We start from the raw sequence: 21,690 nt of genomic DNA, 5'->3' as shown, positions 1-21,690 counted from the left end.
GTGGTGAAAAAGTTAATTTCTTAGGCGAAGCCTCATAATGAACTAGTAATAATGTGGTTTAAATTTGTTTATGGCAAGAATCGAATCTAAAATCTCTCACTTACAATTAATTAAACCCTTGTGTGAGTCCTATTAGCAATTGAAGTCCAAACCAAAATTTATTTTTGAATGTCAGAAAGTTTCAATCTAGTAAACTTGTAAATGAATCATATATTTAGACACAAGATGAATCAATAATTTATCATAATTTTTCTAATCAATCTACTTCTGGATTGACTCATGCGATAGAGCCAAGATACTTTAATTTCTTACATTTTTTAAAACATGTATTATTATGTAATGTATGGTTATTACAAACTCACCTGACTATCACGTGAAAACATTAAATTCGACATTTCAATTCAGAGTATATCTAATGTTTGCTTTGGTGATTTTATCCCGTGAAAATTTAGTGGACGACCTCTTTTTTCTCCTCCGTCACCTGCTGATGGTTGCTTCCTTCTGTTCTTGAAATATTGAATATTCAAATGGTGAATGTGTTTGTATTAGGAAATGAAGGTGTCGTTTTGTACTTTAGTAAAAGGAAGGTGTGTTTCTTAAAAATAAAAAATTGTTCCAGCAAGGAAATTTACTTTGATATCAAAAAAGAAAAAAATTCAATTACATTTAGATTTAGGATATACAATTGCCGTGGGGTCCACCGCCAAGCGATGGAGGAGAAGAAATGGGAAGGCCACTAAGTTTCTACGTGATCCATCATCAAATAAAACTTAAGATGTAATTTAGATTGAAATAACGCATTTGACATTTTCACGTGATAGTCAATAAAAGTTGAATTTGAACTTCAATTGCTAATAGAACTTATCACGGAATTTACTTAACAATTTTTCATCACAAGGATCAAACATTAAAAGTACCATGTCACCACATACACCACTAAAAAAAAAGTTAACTTTTATTTTTTATTTGTTTGTGTATAAAAATACATGTTGTTCATATTACCTTGCTACGAAAGATTTTTCGATGCCAATAGCATTATACAACTCTGTGTTTATGTTCCTTGTTTAGTGAGCAATGTGATGAAAAAGATAGATTAGTATGAATCTAATTCTAATTAATATTTTCAAAGGGTGGTACTATCCACACTTTTAATGAATCTAATTCTAATTAATATTAGTAAAAGGTAAAAGTGAGTGTGTGAATAGCATCACCAGTTTTCAAATAAGGGGTCCCTAGCAACAAGGATTTGAATTGCTTATATTAATGGAATTGTGTTTTATTAAGTGATATAAATTATTTGTTGTTTCTTGGCAGAGAAGTTACCTCATTTGAGAATACCTTATTTTAAGTGATTTGGTTTGTTTCTTATTAAGTGATATAGAGCTTGGCATCATGTCTTGGAAGTTGTCGATGGAACTACGAAGATAACAAATATTTGGGCGTTGCACACGTGTGAATCTTTTACACTGAAATTCTATGTGGTTAGGTCATCTCCAATCGATGGTTGGCCAAAGGACTTATTTTAGCCCTCTGGCCCCTCCAAGATTCTCCAATATATTAATATTTTAATGAAAAGTACAAGGCCATATTTGCCTCCGTCTCCAACCGAGGGCCAGAGGGCCAAATGACTCGTTTTAGCCCTTTCACAAAAAACCGTCTCCAACCGAAGGCCAAAGGGCCATAGGGCCAAACATAATTTATTATTTAAAAACTACAACTTAAATTCAAATCCAACGGCTAAGTGATGTCAGCTAGCCGTTGGATTTGAATTTTTTTTTGCTATAAATAGGGTGGATATTGGGATATAATTCACACAACTTTGAATTCAATCTATTTAAATTCAATCTCTTCCAATTTAATCTCTTTCAATTCAAGTTTGCAATGAATTCCAACTTTGGATCCTCTTCAAATTCCAACTGGGGGTCCTCATCCAATTCCAAAAGAGAAGCAAAATGGGCGCAAATGAGACGAGAAGATGAGGAGTCTGATGAAGAAGTTCAAGTAAAGCGCAACAAACAAAACATAGTAGCAGCCATGGCTGCGGTCATGGTGTGTCAGCCAACTGAGGAACAAACTCAATGGGGTGGCTCTATTGCTGGTCGCTCTTACAAACCACGAAACAGAGCGATGACGCATGCCAATTTGATGAACAACTACTTCAACCCCAACTCGGTGTACATAAAAGAGGATTTCAGACGTCGCTTCCGGATGAGGGGTCATGTCTTCGAGCGTTTACTTTGTGATGTATAGCAGGTCAATCCGTACTTTCGACAGAAGCGGGATAGAGCAGGCCGCCCTAGTTTCTCACTTTATCAGAAGGTTATTGTTGCACTCCAAATGATAGCCTATGGCTCCCCAGCTAATTCGATGGATGAAACTCATGGTATGTCTAAGTCTACATGCCTTGATACTCTTGAAGAGTTTTGTGACACAATTGTTCAGCTTTACAAAGATGAGTACCTCCGCGAGCCAAATCAAGAAGATCTGAATCGGCTCATTCGCAAAGCTGAAGACCGTGGGTTTCCGGGCATGATAGGGTCATTAGACTGCATGCATTGGGATTGGAAGAACTGTCCCACCGGATGGCAAAAAGGCTTTAGCGGAAGGTCGAGAAAGCCAACTGTTGTGTTAGAGGCGGTTGCCTCATATGACACATGGATTTGGCATGCTTTCTTTGGAGTCCCTGGATCCATTACAATTCATGGGCATTCACCCCTCTTTAATAACTTGACGGAAGGTAAAACACCTCAACTTGACTACTACATCAATGGTCGTCAATACAAAATAGGGTATTACTTGGCAGATGACATCTACCCAAAGTGGGCGACACTTGTCCAAGCAATTCTAAACCCTAGGAATGACGCGGAAAAGTTGTTTACTAAACCCTAGGAATGAGGCGGAAAAGTTGTTTACCTTACACCAAGAGGCATATCAGAAAGATGTTAAGACAGCTTTTGGAATTCTACAATCACGGTGGAAGATCATAGCGAATCAGCAAGATGGTGGAGTCGAGAAAATTTGGACTCTATCATGATGTCTTGCATCATAATACACAATATGATAGTGGAGGATGAGCGAGATGGGTATATTGATGGAGAGTCCGATGACGACCAAGAAGATCCAAATAGGTCAAGAATGGCTCGTGAAAAAATATATGATAAGCCTAATTTGCCTTTCAATCCAAGAACTTGTAGTATCTCTATAGATGAGTACATGAGGTGTTATAGAATGATACGTTCTTGTGCCACAAACAAGTACCTACAATAAGATCATGTTGCACATCTTTGGGCCCAAAGAAGCATGGAGTAGGCATTTCCGTTTTATGTTTTTAAATGTTTTTAAAAATGTTGTTTAAGTTTCATGTTGTATAATTTTTATGTTGGTTAATGTTATTTAATGTTGTTTCATATTGTTTAATGTTATTTCGTGTTACTTAATTTAATTTAATGTTGTATAATGGCTTAGGAAGTTATAGGAAAAAAATAGAATTTAAAAAAAATATGAAACAAATTTTGTGAAATAGAAGTTATAGGAAAAAATGGAATTTAAAAAAAATATGAAACAAATTTTGTGAAATAGAAGTTATAGGAAAAAAATGGAATTTAAAAAAAAAAAATGAAATAAATTTTGTGAAATAGAAGTTATAGGAAAAAATAGAAGTTATATGAAAAATTTTGTAAATAAAAAATAATAATAAAACTGTAAAAAATAAATAAATAACAAATGCAACGGCTACTAGCCGTTGCATTTGAATTTTTTCTTAAGAAATCATGTCGGTTATAACCGACAGAAATAACAAAACATTAAAAAAAAATAGCCAACCCCGGGCTGGCACAACCCTCTCCGATTCCGTGGGGCCCTCCCAGATTCCAGAGCCCTCTGGCCTAGCCCTCGGTTGGAGACGATTTTCGGGCTATTTTCGACTTTCTGGCCCTCTGGACCTCTGGACCCTTCGGTTGGAGATGACCTTAGAGTTCTGGATCTGCTACTGCTTTTTTGATGGGTGGTTTCCATTCTTTTGTAAGGTAGCCATAAGCACCTAAAAAGATCTAAAAATTTTCCTTTTCATGCAGAAATGTTCAAGACATTGAAGTGGGATGGATTGTTACATGAATTTGTATGCTTATCCTAAATTACTATTTATTTAAATCATATTTTGTTTATATGACATGATTATTGATTATTAGATTATTATTAAATGTTGATTAACGTGTTTATTTTTTATTATTGACACATCCCATGTTTTGCAAATGTGATCTAAAAATGTAGTAAGACTATCTCCCCTCCAAATTCCCGTCCCTTCTCGTCCCCTTCCTATTTAAACGGTCACGATTAAGCCACACCACATCTTGTGTTGACTTTTTTATAGAGAGAGAAAGACAAAGAGGAAAGTGAAAAAAAAAGGAGGGGAGGATATCCTACCTCCTTAAAAATTGGGCTACCTGCATTACTCTAATAAGACTCACTCCAACCCTGCCTTATAACCTAAAATTCTCTTCTTTTTTTCCCCCAAAACCCAACCCAACCCAAATGCCTAAAACTAACCTAAAACCTAAAACTTATTCTGAGGCCAAATACCGGCCCAACTTTAGGCCACAAAGCAAAGTGGACCCAGCAAATGAGATTGAAATCGGGGCTGTGAAGCTCACTGCCCAAAACCTAAACGCCTATGTGCTACACGCGCTAGGCTTTTTATGCAGCCCAACCAACCCACGTGGGGTTGTTCCCCCGGGTGTCAGACAATTATGTAGCCCAACGACTACTTTTCTTCATCCAACAACTAGATTTAAATGGGCCGTTGGTTAATCTAACGGTCCAGGTTCAAATTTTTTTTAGTTTTATATTTATATATTTATTGAATCTAACGACTTAGATCGAATAAAATCAAACCTAATGGTAAAAAATATATATATATCTAACGGTCCAAATTTAAATCCAACGGCTAAAATAATTTAAAAAGTTTATTTAACTCAAAATTCAACCAAAAACTCTATAAATACCTATGTATTTGTTCAAACATCCACACAAAACTCACTTTTCTCGTACAATTCTTCCAATTTTTCTTTATACCATTTCTTCTCATTTCCAAAATTTTCAAGATGGCAAAAGAGCATGTTAGAGGTCGTAATTGGACCTTTGACAAAGATATTGCTTTATGTTCGGCAAAGATTTCTGTTAGCGAAGATGGTGCCGTTGTCACAAATCAAAATAGAAAGATTTTATGGTGTAAAATCATTGATAAGTTCCATGAAAACTCCAACACCGGTCGAAGGGAAGCTGGTGGTGTTTATGATCGGTGGAAGATTATTAACAAAGCGTACACTTTGTGGAAGGGAAACTTGGAGAGAGCCATGGTTGACATGCCTAGTGGCAGGGGTGCCTCAGAAATTGTAAGTTTCTTTGTTGATATTTTATTTGTCATGTACATAATATTATTTTTCAACTAATTGTTTTTACGTATTTGATGTATAGGGTGACAAAGCAATGACAATTTACAAGACAAGAACTACACTAAAAAATCAAGCTTTTAAGTTGCATCATACTTGGAACGTCCTCAAAGATTGTCTGAGGTAGGGAACCGATGCGGACCAACAATGGGGAAGATCATTTCATAGTGAAGCCCCGCCCCCAAATGATTTGAATGAAGGTGCGAACGAAAGTGTCAATGAAGGTGTCCAACAAATGACCCTAACTTCTTCTTTTGCAAGGCCCTAGGGAAGAAATAAGCAAAAGGAAGCAAAGAGAAAAGGGAAGTACCAAGATCCGATGAGTGGACCATTTGCTACCGGAATTGCAAAATTGAGTGAAACCTATAGCGCTCGTCAAGAAGAAGCAGCCTGAATGCGTTTGCAAATGAAGGAAGAAGGGGATAGGGAGCAAGAGAGGTTCGAAATAAATTTGATGATGAAAGACCTCAACAAATACACTCCAGAGATGAAGAAGTATTTACGTGGTAAGCAAAGGGAAATTTTGCAAAGGGATGCCAGAAGGAGTATATTTCAAGAAGATAATTCATCTTAAGGCTATGCCCCAAGTCCACCAAGTCCATCACCAAATCAAGATGGTGAATATTATTATTAAGTTTATGTAATTTATGAATTTTCAATTGTATTAAGTTTATGTGGTTTATTAATTGTCGTTTGAATTTTCGATTGTATTAAGTTTATGTGGTTTATGTGATTTATTAATTGTCGTTTGGTGAGTTTCATATGTCGATTTAGCGATTTTTCAATATTTATCGGAATTTAAATATTTTTAGATTAAAATGTTCATAAAATTAAATTACGATAGTCTACATAATTTTTTTTTAAAAGTTAATTTAAGAAAAAATTAGCCTAAGTTCATTCTTTAATAATCCCGGGCTAAAATTTTAAGCCAGAAGGGTTGGAGCAGAAAAGTTGTTTCTGGGCTAAAATCTAAATTTTCTGGGCTAAATATTTTTATGTTTTAGGTCAGGGTTGGAGATGGTCTAATAATGGAGCTCAAAGCCTAAAACATGCATCTAGATCGGTTGAAATATGGCTCGTTTGGATGTGTTTTTAAAATGGCTGAAAGCGCTTTCAGAGAAAATGTTTTTGGGTTCCAAAAGCACTTTTAGTGCTTTCTGCAAGAAATACCAGTTTTGTGCTTCTTCTAGGAAGAACTTTAAGTACTTTTCTAGAATTTACTTACATTTTTACTAAAGATTGGTTCCAAAAACGCTTTTAGTCATTTTAGAAGCACATCCAAACGAGCTCATAATAACCACGTGTCTTCTCACATGAAAATGATAATCACATATCAAACAAATATAGAAAAAATCCGAACTAGATACAATTTATCAAAACATAACTCTGTCCCCACATTTGGGCACATTGTTTTTCAAAACTGTGGTCATTAAAACCGCCATCTTCACCTATAAATTAAAAGGAAAATTAATGAAAATAGCTTAAAAACTTTGAGTTTAACAATAAGGACAAAATAAAGGGTGAAGTGAATAGTACCAGGTTTGACTTTTTAATGTAAAAATATGGTTTTTCGTTAAAGTGAACAGTACTGTGCGTTTTTCGTTAAAACTCTCTAAATTAAATCAAGACAAAGTTGGTTTCCGCACAATTGCAATCTAGTCATACTTCCTTTTCTAATTCTCATTAGCTTTTCAAAATTTCGCTTTTGAAAATGATGGAGAAGATCTGCGGGACATCTGAAGACCAAGATGAAAAGGTGGATGATATTTTCGTAAAGCTAAACATGTTACAAAATATCGAATCGATGATTTACCAGAGGTATATATTCACAACATTCTATATATCCAACCTTTCATATTGATAACTAACATTCACGATCACTATTCCTTAGTTTCATTTCTCGTCCAATTTTGCAGGTTATCTGTTAGGGCTTGACCTTGACAACCAGCCAATCTCAGAGCATTTGCGATGAGTCGTATCCTGTAAGACCGGCTCTCGCATTGCTCTTGGACCTCAATGAGGCTTAAGGGAGTTCCACCTCGATCCAAATCTGGCTAGACGATCAAATACGAGAACCAGGCTATGGGCTATGGGGTTATGTTCTTATTTGTATGGTAGCAATGTGGTTAACTTTATCTTATATGATAAAGAGTAAGTAGTTTGTAGCTCAGTCGGTTAAATCCAAATATGGCTAGACGGTCAAATACAAGGACCAAGCTATGGGGTTATGTTCTTATTTGTATGGTAGCAATGTAGTGAACTTTATCCTATATGATAAAGAGTAAGTAGTTTGTAGTTCGATCGATTAAATCCAAATTTGGCTACACGGTCAAATACAAGGACCAGGCTATAGGCTATGGGGTTATGTTCTTATTTGTATGGTAGCATTGTAGTGAATTTTATCCTATATGATAAAGAGTAAGTAATTTGTAGCTCAATTGGTTAAATCCATATTGGGCTAGACGGTCAAGTACAAGGACCATCCTATGGGCTATGGGGTTATGATCTTACTTGTTTGGTAGCAATGTAGTGAACTTTATCCTATATGAGAAAGAGTAAGTAATTTGTAGCTCAGTTGGTTAAAAGCATTCACTCATGCATCCAAGATCTCGTGTTTAATTGCATTTCTCTAATTTAGATAAATTTAGAATAGATTACAACAACAGCAACAATAACCAAGTCTTATAAGCTTTGGTTTTAGTTTTAGTCACTATTGTTTTTTTAATTGATAATTGTTTTCGTGTTATAAAAAGAGGTGAAAGAAAGAAATACAACAACAACAACAACAACAACAACAAAGCCTTTTCCCACTAAGTGGGGTCGGCTATATGAATCCTAGAACGCCATTGCGCTCGGTTTTGTGTCATGTCCTCCGTTAGATCCAAGTACTCTAAGTCTTTTCTTAGAGTCTCTTCCAAAGTTTTCCTAGGTCTTCCTCTACCCCTTCGGCCCTGAACCTCTGTCCCGTAGTCACATCTTCGAACCGGAGCGTCATTCGGCCTTCTTTGCACATGTCCAAATCACCGGAGCCGATTTTCTCTCATCTTTCCTACAATTTCGGCTACTCCTACTTTACCTCGGATATCCTCATTCCCAATCTTATCCTTTCTCGTGTGCCCACACATCCCACGAAGCATCCTCATCTCCGCTACACCCATTTTGTGTACGTGTTGATGCTTCACCGTCCAACATTCTGTGCCATACAACATCGCTGGCCTTATTGCCGTCCTATAAAATTTTCCCTTGAGCTTCAGTGGCCTACGACGGTCACACAACACGCCGGATGCATTCTTACACTTCATCCATCCAGCTCGTATTCTATGGTTGAGATCTCCATCTAATTCTCCGTTCTCTTGCAAGATAGATCCTAGGTAGCGAAAACGGTCGCTTTTTGTGATTTTCGCTAGATTGCTCCGGTCATTAGTGTGGATAAGTATATAAATGGATAGAGATAGGAAAGCAAACACAAGATGTGCGTGGTTCACCCATATTGGCTACGTCCACGGAATAGAAGAGTTCTCATTAATTGTGAAGGGTTTACACAAGTACATAGGTTCAAGCTCTCCTTTAGTGAGTACAAGTGAATGATTTAGTACAAATGACATTAGGAAATATTGTGGGAGAATGATCTCGTAATCACGAAACTTCTAAGTATCGGAGTGTGGAGTCGTCTTGACTTACCTTATCTGTCTCATAGGTAGATGTGGCATCTTCTCTGGAAGTACTCTTCCTCCATCCAGGGGTGGTATCTTTAACTGGTGGAGATGCACAAGGTAATGTATCAATTTCACTTGAAGCTTACTTGTAGTTTCAGGCTTGGTCAAGCGCGATACAAACCATGTAGTAGGAGTCCCCCAAGTCGCCGAGCTAGGGGGTCTGCTGAAAGAGGTGACAGACAAGGTAAGCAATCAGAGCTCCGACTGATTGTTCACCTTCTCCCCATCTTGCAGCAGCATGAAGGATAAAGAGAAGAAAAATGAGAAGAAATGATATGAGATACTTTTGCTTTTGAAGAAGTAACTTTCCACAGGCTTATTCTTGAACTGAGCTGGAGGGTTTTCTGGTTTCCTCCAGAGTATAAGGCCGACTGAAGAATTTGAGGGTCAAAACAAGTCCATCAAATCTAGAGTACGTTCCACCCTGCTGATATGGGATACTTTTGCTTTTGACAGAGTAATGGATGTATCGGCACGTGTGCTGTTACGCTTGTCTCCACATGCTTCCTTGTATCCTTCGCACTTGCCCTATCTGTTCCTCAAGCAAATGCGGAATCTTCCCTGGAAACATAAGATGTTGAAGATGAGTACTCGAGAGCAATGCCAGGTAAGTAATCAGGTAAGGGGTTCCAGGCAGTCAGATCCTGGCTGGAAGCTTGATTCCAAGTGCTGACTGATTGCTCTCTTTCTCCTTGTCTTGCAGGTAAAAACAAGGCCAAAGGAAAAGACAGGGAAAAAGCATGATATGGGATACTCTTGCTTTTAACCCTGATGATATGAGATATTCTTGCTCTAGTATAGCTTGTTTGCAGAGGTATTATCGGGGGGAAAGAAAGCTGAATATTTCGAAAGGCTTCGTTGGGAGTGCCCTCTCAGATATGATGAAGGGTTGAGCATTTTTGCAGGTCTGCCTGTCCGTTGGGGATGGAGGTCGACATATATAGGAGTCTCCCTAACAAGTAGTAATGCTATTCCTTTACCCTGCTTGGTCATAGCACGGTAGTGGGAGCTGCCAGTTTCACATGTTTTAACTCTGTCAGAGCACTTTGAAAAAGTGGTCTGTGGTATCTGGCTCTCGAGATTCGGAGAACGATGCCTCTTCGATTTTTGAGAAAGCAATCATGCTGGGGGTCTGGCTCTCGAGATTCGGAGAGCAGTCTCTTCGATTTTTAAGGAAGTAATCATGTTGGGAGTCTGGCTCTCGAGATTCGGAGGGCGGTGCCTCTTCGATTTTGGAGCAAGCAATCTTGTTGGGAGTGTTGTCTCGAATGTGAGTAAAGGTTGGGCATGTTTGCTAGTCTACCTTGCCACGAAGCACAAAGGTTGACACACAGGGACTTTCCAATTATCCAGCAATGGTACTGTTCCTTTACCCTCTCTTCGATTTTGAGAAAGTAGTCATGTTGGGAGTCTGGCTCTCGAGATTCGGAGGACGGTGCCTCTTCGATTTTGGAGCAAGCAATCTTGTTGGGAGTGTTTTCTCAAATGTGAGTAAAGGTTGGGCATGTTTGCTAGTCTACCTTGCCACGAAGCACAGAGGTTGACACACAGGGACTTTCCAATTATCCAGCAGTGGTATTGTTCCTTTACCCTTGTGGGTAATAATATGGTAGCTAGACCTTCAAAATTTATGTGTCTAAACTTTGTTAGTGCTGTTTCTTTGCTATTCTTTCACCTTTCTTGGTCAGAGCGATGTAGTGGGAGCTGCAAGCTTCACGTGCTCAACTTTGGCAGAGAACTTTGGCAAAGTTATCTGTGGTACCCATGAGCTATTGTTGCGTGTGGGAAGTGGGTGATTGAACAGTAAGATTCATGTGCTTTCTACTTCACCAGAAGTCTTCGACAGAATGCCCATAATTTCTGCAAAGCTGAGTGTGCGTGTGACAGGTGCTGACAAGGCTAGAAAAGTAGGTGCCTCTTCGATTTCTGAGATCGGCCCTCGTGGTCTCTGAGCAGCCCAGCTTTTGAGAAAGCGCGCCTCTTCGATTGATTCGGAGAACGATGCCTCATCGATTTTTGAGAAAGCAATCATGCTGGGGGTCTGGCTCTCGAAGATTCGGGGAGCAGTGTCTCTTCGATTTTTGAGAAAGTAATCATGTTGGGAGTCTGGCTCTCGAGATTCGGAGGGCGGTGCCTCTTCGATTTTGGAGCAAGCAATCTTGTTGGGAGTGTTTTCTCGAATGTGAGTAAAGGTTGGGCATGTTTGCTAGTCTACCTTGCCACGAAGCACAGAGGTTGACACACAGGGACTTTCCAATTATCCAGCAATGGTACTGTTCCTTTACCCTCTCTTCGATTTTTAAGAAAGTAGTCATGTTGGGAGTCTGGCTCTCGAGATTCAGAGGACGGTGCCTCTTCGATTTTGGAGCAAGCAATCTTATTGGGAGTGTTTTCTCGAATATGAGTAAAGGTTGGGCATGTTTGCTAGTCTACCTTGCCACGAAGCACAGAGGTTGACACACAGGGACTTTCCAATTATCCAGCAGTGGTACTGTTCCTTTACCCTTGTGGGTAATAATATGGTAGCTAGACCTTCAAAATTTATGGGTCTAAACTTTGTTAGTGCTGTTTCTTTGCTATTCTTTTACCCTTCTTGGTCAGAGCGATGTAATGGGAGCTGCAAGCTTCACGTGCTCAACTTTGGCAGAGAACTTTGGCAAAGTTTTCTGTGGTACCCATGAGCTATTGTTGCGTGTGGGAAGTGGGTGATTGAACAGTAAGATTCATGTGTTTTCTACTTCCCCAGAAGTCTTCGACAGAATGCCCATAATTTCCGCAAAGCTGAGTGTGCGTGTGACAGGTGCTGACAAGGCTGGAAAAGTAGGTGCCTCTTCGATTTCTGAGATCGGCCCTCGTGGTCTCTGGGGAGCCCAGCTTTTGAGAAAGCGAGCGCCTCTTCGATTTCTGAGATCAACCTTCGTGGTCTTTGAGCAGCCCAACTTTTGAGAAAGCAAACGCCTCTTCGATTTCTGAGATCAACCCTCGTGATCTCTAAGCAGCCCAGCTTTTGAGAAAGCAAACGCCTCTTCGATTTCTGAGCAGACGCCTCTTCGATTTCTGAAGCTCCGTCGAGTGCAGATTTTTATAAGGGCTGGCATTAAGTTCCAAAGCACACTTGAATCTCCACCAGTAGAAGCTTCATTCTTGCACTTCTAAGATTTTGATTTGTCCGACCTCTTCTCTCTTCAACACCTTTGAAAATGTCTGGCCCCTCCGACCGTCGTTTTGACTTGAACCTTGTTGAAGAGGCAGCCCCGCCTTCTCCAGACAACATATGGCGCCCATCCTTCGTCTCCCCTACTGGTCCTCTTACCGTTGGGGATTCCGTGATGAAGAATGATATGACCGCTGCGGTGGTGGCCAGGAACCTTCTCACTCCCAAAGATAACAGACTACTTTCCAAACGGTCTGATGAGTTAGCTGTTAAGGATTCGCTGGCTCTCAGTGTTCAGTGTGCAGGTTCTGTGTCTAATATGGCCCAACGCCTATTTGCTCGAACCCGCCAAGTTGAATCATTGGCGGCTGAAGTGATGAGTCTCAAACAGGAGATTAGAGGGCTCAAGCATGAGAATAAACAGTTGCACCGGCTCGCACATGACTATGCTACAAACATGAAGAGGAAGCTTGACCAGATGAAGGAAACTGATGGTCAGGTTTTACTTGATCATCAGAGATTTGTGGGTTTGTTCCAAATGCATTTATTGCCTTCGTCTTCTGGAGCTATACCGCGTAATGAAGCTCCAAATGATCAACCTTTGATGCCTCCTCCTTCTAGGGTTCTGTCCAGTACTGAGGCTCCAAATGATCCCCCTCCGGTGCCTTCTCTTTCTGGGGCTCTACCGACTGCTGAGACTTCTCCTAAGCAACCTTTGTGAAGGCTCCCTCTTGTGTGTTTATTTTGACTCATGTATATGTACATATTTGTAGCTTATCGGGGATATCAATAAATAAGCTTTCCTTCATTTCAACGTATTGTGTTAAATACACCAAAGCCTTCTTCGCTAAGTTCTTTGAATTTTTTTTTGTTGAAGCTTGTATGTTGAAGCTTTCTGAGTGGAGCATGTAGGTTGGGGTAGTGTTCCCTTAATTTTCCGAGTGAGGAAAACTTCTCGGTTGGAGACTTGGAAAATCCAAGTCACTGAGTGGGATCGGCTATATGAATCTTAGAACGCCATTGTGCTCGATCCTGTGTCATGTCCTTCGTTAGATCCAAGTACTCTAAGTCTTTTCTTAGAGTCTCTTCCAAAGTTTTCCTAGGTCTTCCTCTACCCCTTCGGCCCTGAACCTCTGTCCCATAGTCGCATCTTCTAATCGGAGCGTCAGTAGGCCTTCTTTGCACATGTCCAAACCACCGTAACCGATTTTCTCTCATCTTTCCTTCAATTTCGGCTACTCCTACTTTATCCCGGATATCCTCATTCCTAATCTTATCCTTTCTCGTGTGCCCACACATCCAACGAAGCATCCTCATCTCCGCTACACCCATTTTGTGTACGTGTTGATGTTTCACCGCCCAACATTCTGTGCCATACAGCATCGCCGGCCTTATTGCCGTCCTATAAAATTTTCCCTTGAGCTTTAGTGGCATACGGCGGTCACATAACACGCCGGATGCACTCTTCCACTTCATCCATCCAGCTTGTATTCTATGGTTGAGATCTCCATCTAATTCTCCGTTCTTTTGCAAGATAGATCCTAGGTAACGAAAACGGTCGCTCTTTGGTATTTCTTGATCTCCGATCCTCACCCCTAACTCGTTTTGGCCTCCATTTGCACTGAACTTGCACTCCATATATTCTGTCTTTGATCGGCTTAGGCGAAGACCTTTAGATTCCAACACTTCTCTCCAAAGGTTAAGCTTTGCATTTACCCCTTCCTGAGAGGTGAAAGAAAGAAATGCAAGAGAAAAATGTTGCAATATTAAACACCCAAATCCAATAGTCTATATGAGCCGAGTTTTAACAAAGTTATAGCTTACAAAAGCTAGCAACAACAATTGTTACTGGCTTACGGTTTAGCGATAATCCTCTTGGCTTGTAAGAGTTTGACTACAGTAAGTGATGGAATTGATACCGCATTATTGTGACAAGACTGTTTGCGTAAATTACACAAATCATTTACCTCGTATTGTAAATGTCATTGTAGCAAAAAAAGCAATATATAAACTACAGATACGAAGCGAAAAGGATGAAAAATAAGTTCACTCGAAAAACACAAAACATATATAGACACCAAGAAAACTGTCCGACAGAAGGCTAAGTAAATCAACTGTAGAAACAAAGTATTCCTAGGAGACTCGGGTTAAAGAACAGGTGTGACCGGTGGCTTTAATCTCACCACTACTCAACTGTATCTGCGTTTGGACTAGTATTACCTGCGTCCGGTTTAGCTATTTCATCACCCCTTCGACTGTTATCATCAACGTCGAGCACATCATCAATCATGTCGTCCTCTGCTACATTAATATCTTCCACATCATCCTCATCTTCGTCGTTGCTTCCATCAGGGATCGTTCTTTTCTTGGGACCATGCTCAAGCCTGTGCGTGTCTAATTCTTTGTCCATTGTTTCCTGTAAGTTCATGACATCGTTGTTCGCTTTCCTTGGTGTCCTTGCATTTTGCCACCTCTCTAACTCCTTTTCAACATTGGCAGTATACTGCTCCCCAATCTGCTTCTGATATTCGGTCAGTTCTTCCCTTCGTGCAGCTTTCCATGCTAGAAACTCCTGACACAGTTTTGTACGGGAAGAATCAAACAAATTAGATATATAAATATACGAAGTAATGTTCTCAGGCTAAATATTTGTAATGTTATATCATTGGACCTTCAGGCAAATATGAATGATCCTAACTCATAAACGGGCAGAATAGCTACACAAATTCTTTGGCACTAGAAATTTACTCTTCCATTAGAGGTAGTCATATTGTGAATACATGATGGCCGACCCTGAAATGTGGTCCGATGATCTGAATAATTCATTTTTCATATCCACGTTCAAAAAATTTCATACAGAGAATGAGCAAAATCAGAACTCATTGAGTTCCTCGACTGGTTCAAACAGATAGACCAACACAATTTTTCCAATAAATAATGACACAATTACGATCATAATCAAATGGCCGATGCTTGCTTAGCACTGATGATTCTAAAATGAAGATGTAATATATAACCGGTCCTGATGTATCGCAAGAGGGCCACCCCCAAAACTGTAATCTCGTTATCCTTGCTACTGAATTCTTACACTTATATGCGGATATTTAAATTTAGTGCCTAATCAAATTTCTGGTTTACTTAATTGGCAGCTTCACAAAGCTTCATTTTTTATGAGAAGTTAAAAAAAAAAATCTTTGATTGAAACCATAAGCCAGTTTCTCCATATATTCAAAAAGAACCTGACAAGTCACAAGGAACTCACCTTTTCTTTTTGCTGCTCAGTTAGCGCAGCATCCTCTTCTAATGATTTCTTGGGGAGATAATATATTGGAGGCTCTGTTTTAGTCCTGAAATAGAACAAATTCCCAACCAATCAAACATGGGTGAGAAATTAATATAGAAGAAAGCACTAATTAATTCTACCTAAAACCCCACAATAATGCAGGAAACATCCAGTCATCAGGTTGCTTCAACACTACTATTCGCATGAATAGAATCTTATCTTTGCCCCATTAAAAGGTGAATATGGACACTTTTTTTTGGACCAAAATTAAAAATAACCTGCAAAAGAAAAAACACCAGAGAATCACTTCTTAGAACCTTGTTTGTTTTTTTTTTTTTTTTTTTTTTTTGTGACAAGAACATGAGAGCTCTCAAGTATCGAAGATGGTAAGCAAAATAATTTGAAATCAAGGATAACACCGTTTAAGTAAATTGATAGTTAGAAACCTTATACCTTATAAAATTCCCAAGTCTTTTATTATGCTCACTCCACTGAAGAAAAAGAAGTTCCAATTTCTTTTCTTCCGTCTTGGCATTAACACGTGCCCGAAGAGTCTACAAAAAAAATAAGTGCAGGGATTAGCCAATAAGGATCACTGTGTTCCTCAAACAAAAGTTATTTCCAGGCTACACTAATAGAGGTCAAAGTATTCTTATCAGGAACTTAACAACGAACCAGATCTCTCCTCCGCTTTTCCGCAATTTGTTCACGCTCTTGTTGCCTCAGTCTTTCACTTTCTTCTCGTGCTCTTTGCTCAGCCTATATATAATATGACATGTATTATTTACAAGTTTCATCATTAAACTCAATTTTTTTTTTATAAATGAAAGAAAAGAACAAAAAGTCATGCAAAAAATGCTTGAAATGAGCATTAACGAGCATCTAGGTATGCAAGCACATATGCAAATGGACAACATCTATCCTAAACAGCTAAACTCCATACAAACATTCCTTTAAATTCGCCTTTATTTACAACAGATTGAGATAAAAAAGACATACAGAAACTTTTTTGTTAAGTTCCAAAGATATCAGAACATCATTGTGCCCTGTACAATTTAATAACAGTTACGAAACTCCAATAAGGAAAAAAAGAAAATGACCTTGTGAGATCCAAAAGAACAAGGAAAAAAATGCCTAAGTACCACAATGGTGACCACTGATTTTATTTTTATTCATTATATGTCATAGAAACAAAGTAGTATTAAGAAAAAGTACAAAACAAAAGAAAATATGGTAACTCTACAAGACTACAACCCCTCCATGGCCACAGAGTACAAACAATTTCAGTATTTCGCAATATCAGTTTCATATAGAATTTCCCAAATTTACTAGTAACTTTCATTAACTATATTCATGCAATTTTATCTATGTGGTAACTACCCAAAAATCCAGGAGACAAGAATCAAGCTAGATATGGTCTTCATAAATTGATGCTCCAATTGTACACATTTAAACTTTCATAGCGCACACATTTAAACTTTCACAGAGCACAATATTTTTCAAAACAAGAGCAACCCAGAGCAGAAGAACAAAAATGCACATCTTTAGTTCTTTTTCATAATTCCTGCCAAGCTCCTATTGCCGAAGTTAAGTACCTTCCTCTCCAGTAGGAGGAAGGCCTTGTGTAAAGGGAGGATGATTAGCTTGTAAGTGTTTAAGTGAATGCCAGGTACTGGTGGATGAATAGATCGTCATCCTAAAATTTTTAGCATGCCAACATTCATCTAGAATATTATTTTGCATCATGGATATATACTCAATTCGAAGCATATAAAATCATGGTATACACTCAAATAGATTAATTACCATAGAAATCATTCATATACTCACTCTCTGTAAAGAATTTGATCTCCGCATGAATCCCTCTGTCGCTGAAAGTTGCAAGTCTTCTTTCCTGAATTTCTGCAACAGTTTGACAACCACGGAGAATTAATAAGCATTTTTTTTTTTGGACAAGAAACCATAGAGCTTTTATTAAAACAGCAAAAAGATTTAGAAACAAGTGGATAAGAAGTCCACCATCTAAAATACCCTAGCTAAAACCTCTCAAGTAGGGCTACTTTATCCCTAAACTCATTTGAAACTCATGCCCATAGTTCATCTACTCCCACTCCCTTCTAATCCTAAAAAATTTTCTATAATGTTCCAAAAAACTGCCAACACCAAACTGCCCCACAAAGCTTTAGCTTTCATATGGAATTACAATACACACACACACACACACATATATATATTATAATGGTCATTTGAAAACAGGTTAAGGGAAAAAAATTAGTCTATGAAAAATGATAGTTTTACACCTCAAGCAGACCACATGGTGGCTCCCTCTGTTCACTATACAACAACAACAACAACAACAAAGCCTTTTCCCACTCAGTGGGGTTGGCTATCTGTTCACTATATGGTGCTTAATTCATATTGTAAGTGTTAAGGAATGTCTAAAATGCAAAATTGATGTCCATTATTCCATTGGATGCCCATGTGATTACAATGGATGCCTAAGAAGATCAAGCTGTGGCTTCTCCTGTAGTACTAATAATATATAGGCAGGTCATGGAAAGTTGGAAACTTAAGGGCCCTTTTGATACCCATTTTGTTTCTAGTATTTTGTTTTCACTTTTGTGTTAGTGATAGAGGGAGAATACATGGGGCACACAAAATGAAAACTAAAAACCAAACACTTTTTAAAGTTGTTTTCACTTTTAAGATTTTGTTTTCATTCATTCTTCATTTCTTCCCTACTCTCCCATCACCCTTCGTCATCCCTCCTTTCCACCATATGCTTTCCTCATATCTCAAGCAGGCCCTAACAAGGCCAACTAGAGACTTCATCTTCACTATTTGGTACATGTGAAGTGTTAAGAAACATCCCTATGCATATTGTGAAGCCTTATATAACCCTTACGCGCTTAAAATAATATTCTCTAGACTACAGAGCCATGGAAAAGTCTACACTCCTAAAAATTTGTTCACAAGTTATGTATTCCTATATCAGAGTATGGGTTGAATAAATACTAGCAAGTAGTGCTGCTAGTAGCTTAACTTCAAATTGGAAACAAACATAAAAATGGTGGCCACTCAAAAGAGGAGATTTGGCAAGGTTATCTGTTATTGTAACCTAATTTCAGAAGTGAATAAGTTAAAATAAATTTTTTCTGATAACCTTGATGTTTACAAGTATATATATATATTTTTTACAATGATAAAATGGAAGCCATGTTATAAGCTTGGCAAATCAAGTGTATTTCTACAAGGCAATCCACTTGCACTTTTCTTATTCACATTGGTAGTTGAATCATAAAGCCATTTAGTCGATTGAGAAAAGGACGCATAGCCACGTAGGGCAGGAATCAACTCACAAGAAAGCAAACTCGAGGAGCTTGTGTCCAGTTTGGGTAGCTAGCCTATGCATTATTTTGGTATCTATAGGGTACTCCATGTGTGGTTGATTGTAAGGACCTGTTAGTGAAGAAAGTGGAGAAGAGAGGAAAGTTGGAAAAATGTTCTTGCCTACAAGGGGCATCGATTTGACTCATTCAGTATTAGGCACTGTTACAGCCTACTATTTTCACTTTTTGGAATCCCAAGCAAATAGACTGGAGAATATAGTGTGGGATTATTCGTGGAGAATATAGTGTGGGATTATTCGTGGAGAATATAGTGTGGGATTATTCGTGGGAATGTGAGACGGCATAAAGGAGCATTTGATTAGATGTGGAGTCACTCTTAGGAGCAAGGTAGATTTTGGAAGGGTGGAGCAGTGGACACAGTTAAAAGAAGAGTAAAACTTTTGGTATCCAAGTCTTATAGCTGACAAATCCACGAAGGCAGTTGTACCCTCCAATTCTAACAGTCAGGGGAAAAAAATGGGAGACATCTCCACATACACATCATTGCATCCATGGGGAATTGAACATGAGACCTACACTTCTTGAGGTGCTAATATCGGCTCATCCTATCACTGGACAAATCACTAACCCTTGGGGTTCCCTTCTATTTGTCATTATGCAATGGGTGCGAGGAATTTTGGAAAGGGGTGGAGTCTCCTCCGCACATTTCTGTTTCCCCCATCTTTACTTGAACCATCATATTGACTCCATTTCCAGTGTTCCATGGAGTTAGAATGATGATCATCATAGACATGAAAATAACTAAATGAAAATGTTCTGACCATTAATCCATATTAAATATTTGTGTTGTAGTTGTAAGTAAACAAATCAGTTCAACTACTGGTTGCTTGCTGATGAAAACCAATAAACTAATCTGCACGTACCTCTAGAGTCCCCAAAAGTTGTCCTAGCATTCTTTTGTTCCTATTAACCAAGCTGGGGTCTTGTTCTTTTGGCAATACTCTCGGAACATGATCTGCTGTTGGAATTTCAAAATCCTAACCACAAAACACCAATCACAGTCAATAAAGATTTATGGTTCCAGAGCAACACTCCTCGGAAAGACGAAAAAGACTTAAAGTTACCTTCTTTGCTGCTCCATGATTTCCTTCCCTCCTTGACCAGCCACTTTGTTGGGAATTCGCCAACTTCCTATCACTCTGATCATCCGTACCTTCAACAGCTGAATCATTCGTCTTCACATCCTTGGCATCTTCAGCAGTTTCAGTGATTTCTCCATCCTCCACCTTTTTCCAAAATCAAGAAATACGATTTTTGAATTATGTTAAGAAGACAAAGGAAACAAGGCTGCCTTCAATATTACCAAAACGTAAGCCCCCCCTAATAATCTGAGGTGAAATTCTATCTATTTCATACAATCATTACTTTCTCTTCCTTTCTAATTTCTCAGACTTCAAACGGAGGTTAAGATTAAGACCCATTACAATTAGCGCAAGTTAATATAAATCACAACAGCCAGAAGACAAGATTAAAATAATAGTGTTAGTTTATGCGAAACGCAAGGGCACTTACCTTGACAACCGCTGACGAAAGCCGGCGTTTTGCTGGACGTTGATCCTCTGCATCAGCTCTATCTGCCTGAAAATTACAATGCCCAATTAGAACTCTAAATTAAAATTGAAATAATGATTGTAAACTTTAAAGAGACCTAATTTTATTAGCACAAAAGCAAAAATACCCAAAATTGCAATTAGTTCATTGGAAACAAAAGATGAAACTGAAACAAGCAAGTGGGTAAATCACCGGTCGTGCAAATCCACGCGGTCGAGCACCATTGCCGGCAAAATTGCGAGGACCAGCTGCCACCAAGCCTCCCTTCCGGAGTCCCCTAGGGTCTCGAAGCCGTTCTGTAATCTGAAGATTAAGAAACAAGCACAGAGTAATTATATATATATATATAGAGAGAGAGAGAGAGAGAGAGAGAGAGAGAGAGAGAGAGAGGAAGAGGAAGAGAGAGATAGAGAAGCAGACCTCGCGCTGTTGGCGTTGGAGTTCATCGATCTCCTTACGGAGCTCCTCCTGAGTTTTCTCAACTGTGGCGGTTCCCATGAGTCGAAGAAGAAGAGGAAGAATTCACCAAAGCCCTCGACGCGAGTCTCGTTTTGCTTTCCCCAAATTCTTTGGCACTCTACTGAAAACATGTCCTGCACTGCACCTACCCGCTATAAATTTATGGGTTAATTACAATTTGCACCCTCTAAATTTTATATTTGTATTTTTGGCCCCTATCTTTTGGTAACTAGCATTTGGCATCTTATTACTTTTGTCGTTTTAATTTTTTTTTATAGTAAGATTCTTTAAGAACATCCAAACTATAAAACTACATCTTTTTTATTTTTTTTTATTTTTTATAACAAACAATATAATCTAGGCTAAGGGGAGGGGGTAGGCTTAGCATCATAATAGGCTAGCAACAATATGGTTTAAACTTGCTTCTACCGATAATCGAACCTAGGATCTCTCATTTACGAGTGAAGAGGAATATCACTAGATCGTAGTACTAAATGACAAAACTATATATTTTTTTGGTAAACAATAAAACTACATCTTTAGTGAAAATTGAAAAGACACACTTTTGTGTTCGCTACACACTAGTCAGGCGGTAGGCAAGAGCTTAGTGCCATGTCTCTAGGCGTCTTTTTAATTTATTTTTAATTAAATTCATTTTATAACTTATAAA

The 21,690-nt window shown here is 38.6% G+C and overlaps 1 protein-coding gene and 1 long non-coding RNA gene across 2 annotated transcripts; one reads left to right on the top strand and one right to left on the bottom strand.

Annotated features, from left to right (window-relative positions):
- The first annotated feature begins 7,132 nt into the window (after nt 1-7,132).
- LOC126601864 (uncharacterized) lies at nt 7,133-8,052 on the top strand. The gene is made up of 2 exons (XR_007615840.1): nt 7,133-7,265; nt 7,364-8,052. It is a non-coding gene; the product is annotated as an uncharacterized LOC126601864 (long non-coding RNA).
- Nucleotides 8,053-14,221: 6,169 nt separating this feature from the next.
- On the bottom strand, nt 14,222-21,143 carry LOC126601861 (uncharacterized). The gene is made up of 10 exons (XM_050268630.1): nt 20,982-21,143; nt 20,754-20,864; nt 20,523-20,588; nt 20,075-20,236; nt 19,874-19,987; nt 17,431-17,502; nt 16,276-16,359; nt 16,054-16,154; nt 15,580-15,664; nt 14,222-14,889 (listed from the first exon to the last, which is right to left on the bottom strand). The coding sequence occupies exons 1-10, from the start codon at nt 21,057-21,059 to the stop codon at nt 14,503-14,505; spliced, it is 1,260 nt and encodes a 419-aa protein (XP_050124587.1). The 5' UTR covers nt 21,060-21,143; the 3' UTR covers nt 14,222-14,502.
- Nucleotides 21,144-21,690: the final 547 nt, after the last annotated feature.

Source organism: Malus sylvestris, chromosome 15, assembly GCF_916048215.2.
Source record: "Malus sylvestris chromosome 15, drMalSylv7.2, whole genome shotgun sequence".
Classification (NCBI taxonomy): domain Eukaryota; kingdom Viridiplantae; phylum Streptophyta; class Magnoliopsida; order Rosales; family Rosaceae; genus Malus; species Malus sylvestris.
This window is presented reverse-complemented; position numbering and strand designations above follow the sequence as displayed.

What these genes read in the sequence shown, in the direction of transcription:
- LOC126601861 (XM_050268630.1), bottom strand. Translation starts at nt 21,059, where the DNA reads ATGGGAACCGCCACAGTTGAGAAAACTCAGGAGGAGCTCCGTAAGGAG. An exon ending in GATCAAATTCTTTACAGAGA is followed by an intron (nt 16,360 to 17,430) that starts GTGAGTATATGA and finishes TATTATATATAG; the next exon opens with GCTGAGCAAAGAGCACGAGA. An exon ending in AAAAGCGGAGGAGAGATCTG is followed by an intron (nt 16,155 to 16,275) that starts GTTCGTTGTTAA and finishes TTTTTTTTGTAG; the next exon opens with ACTCTTCGGGCACGTGTTAA.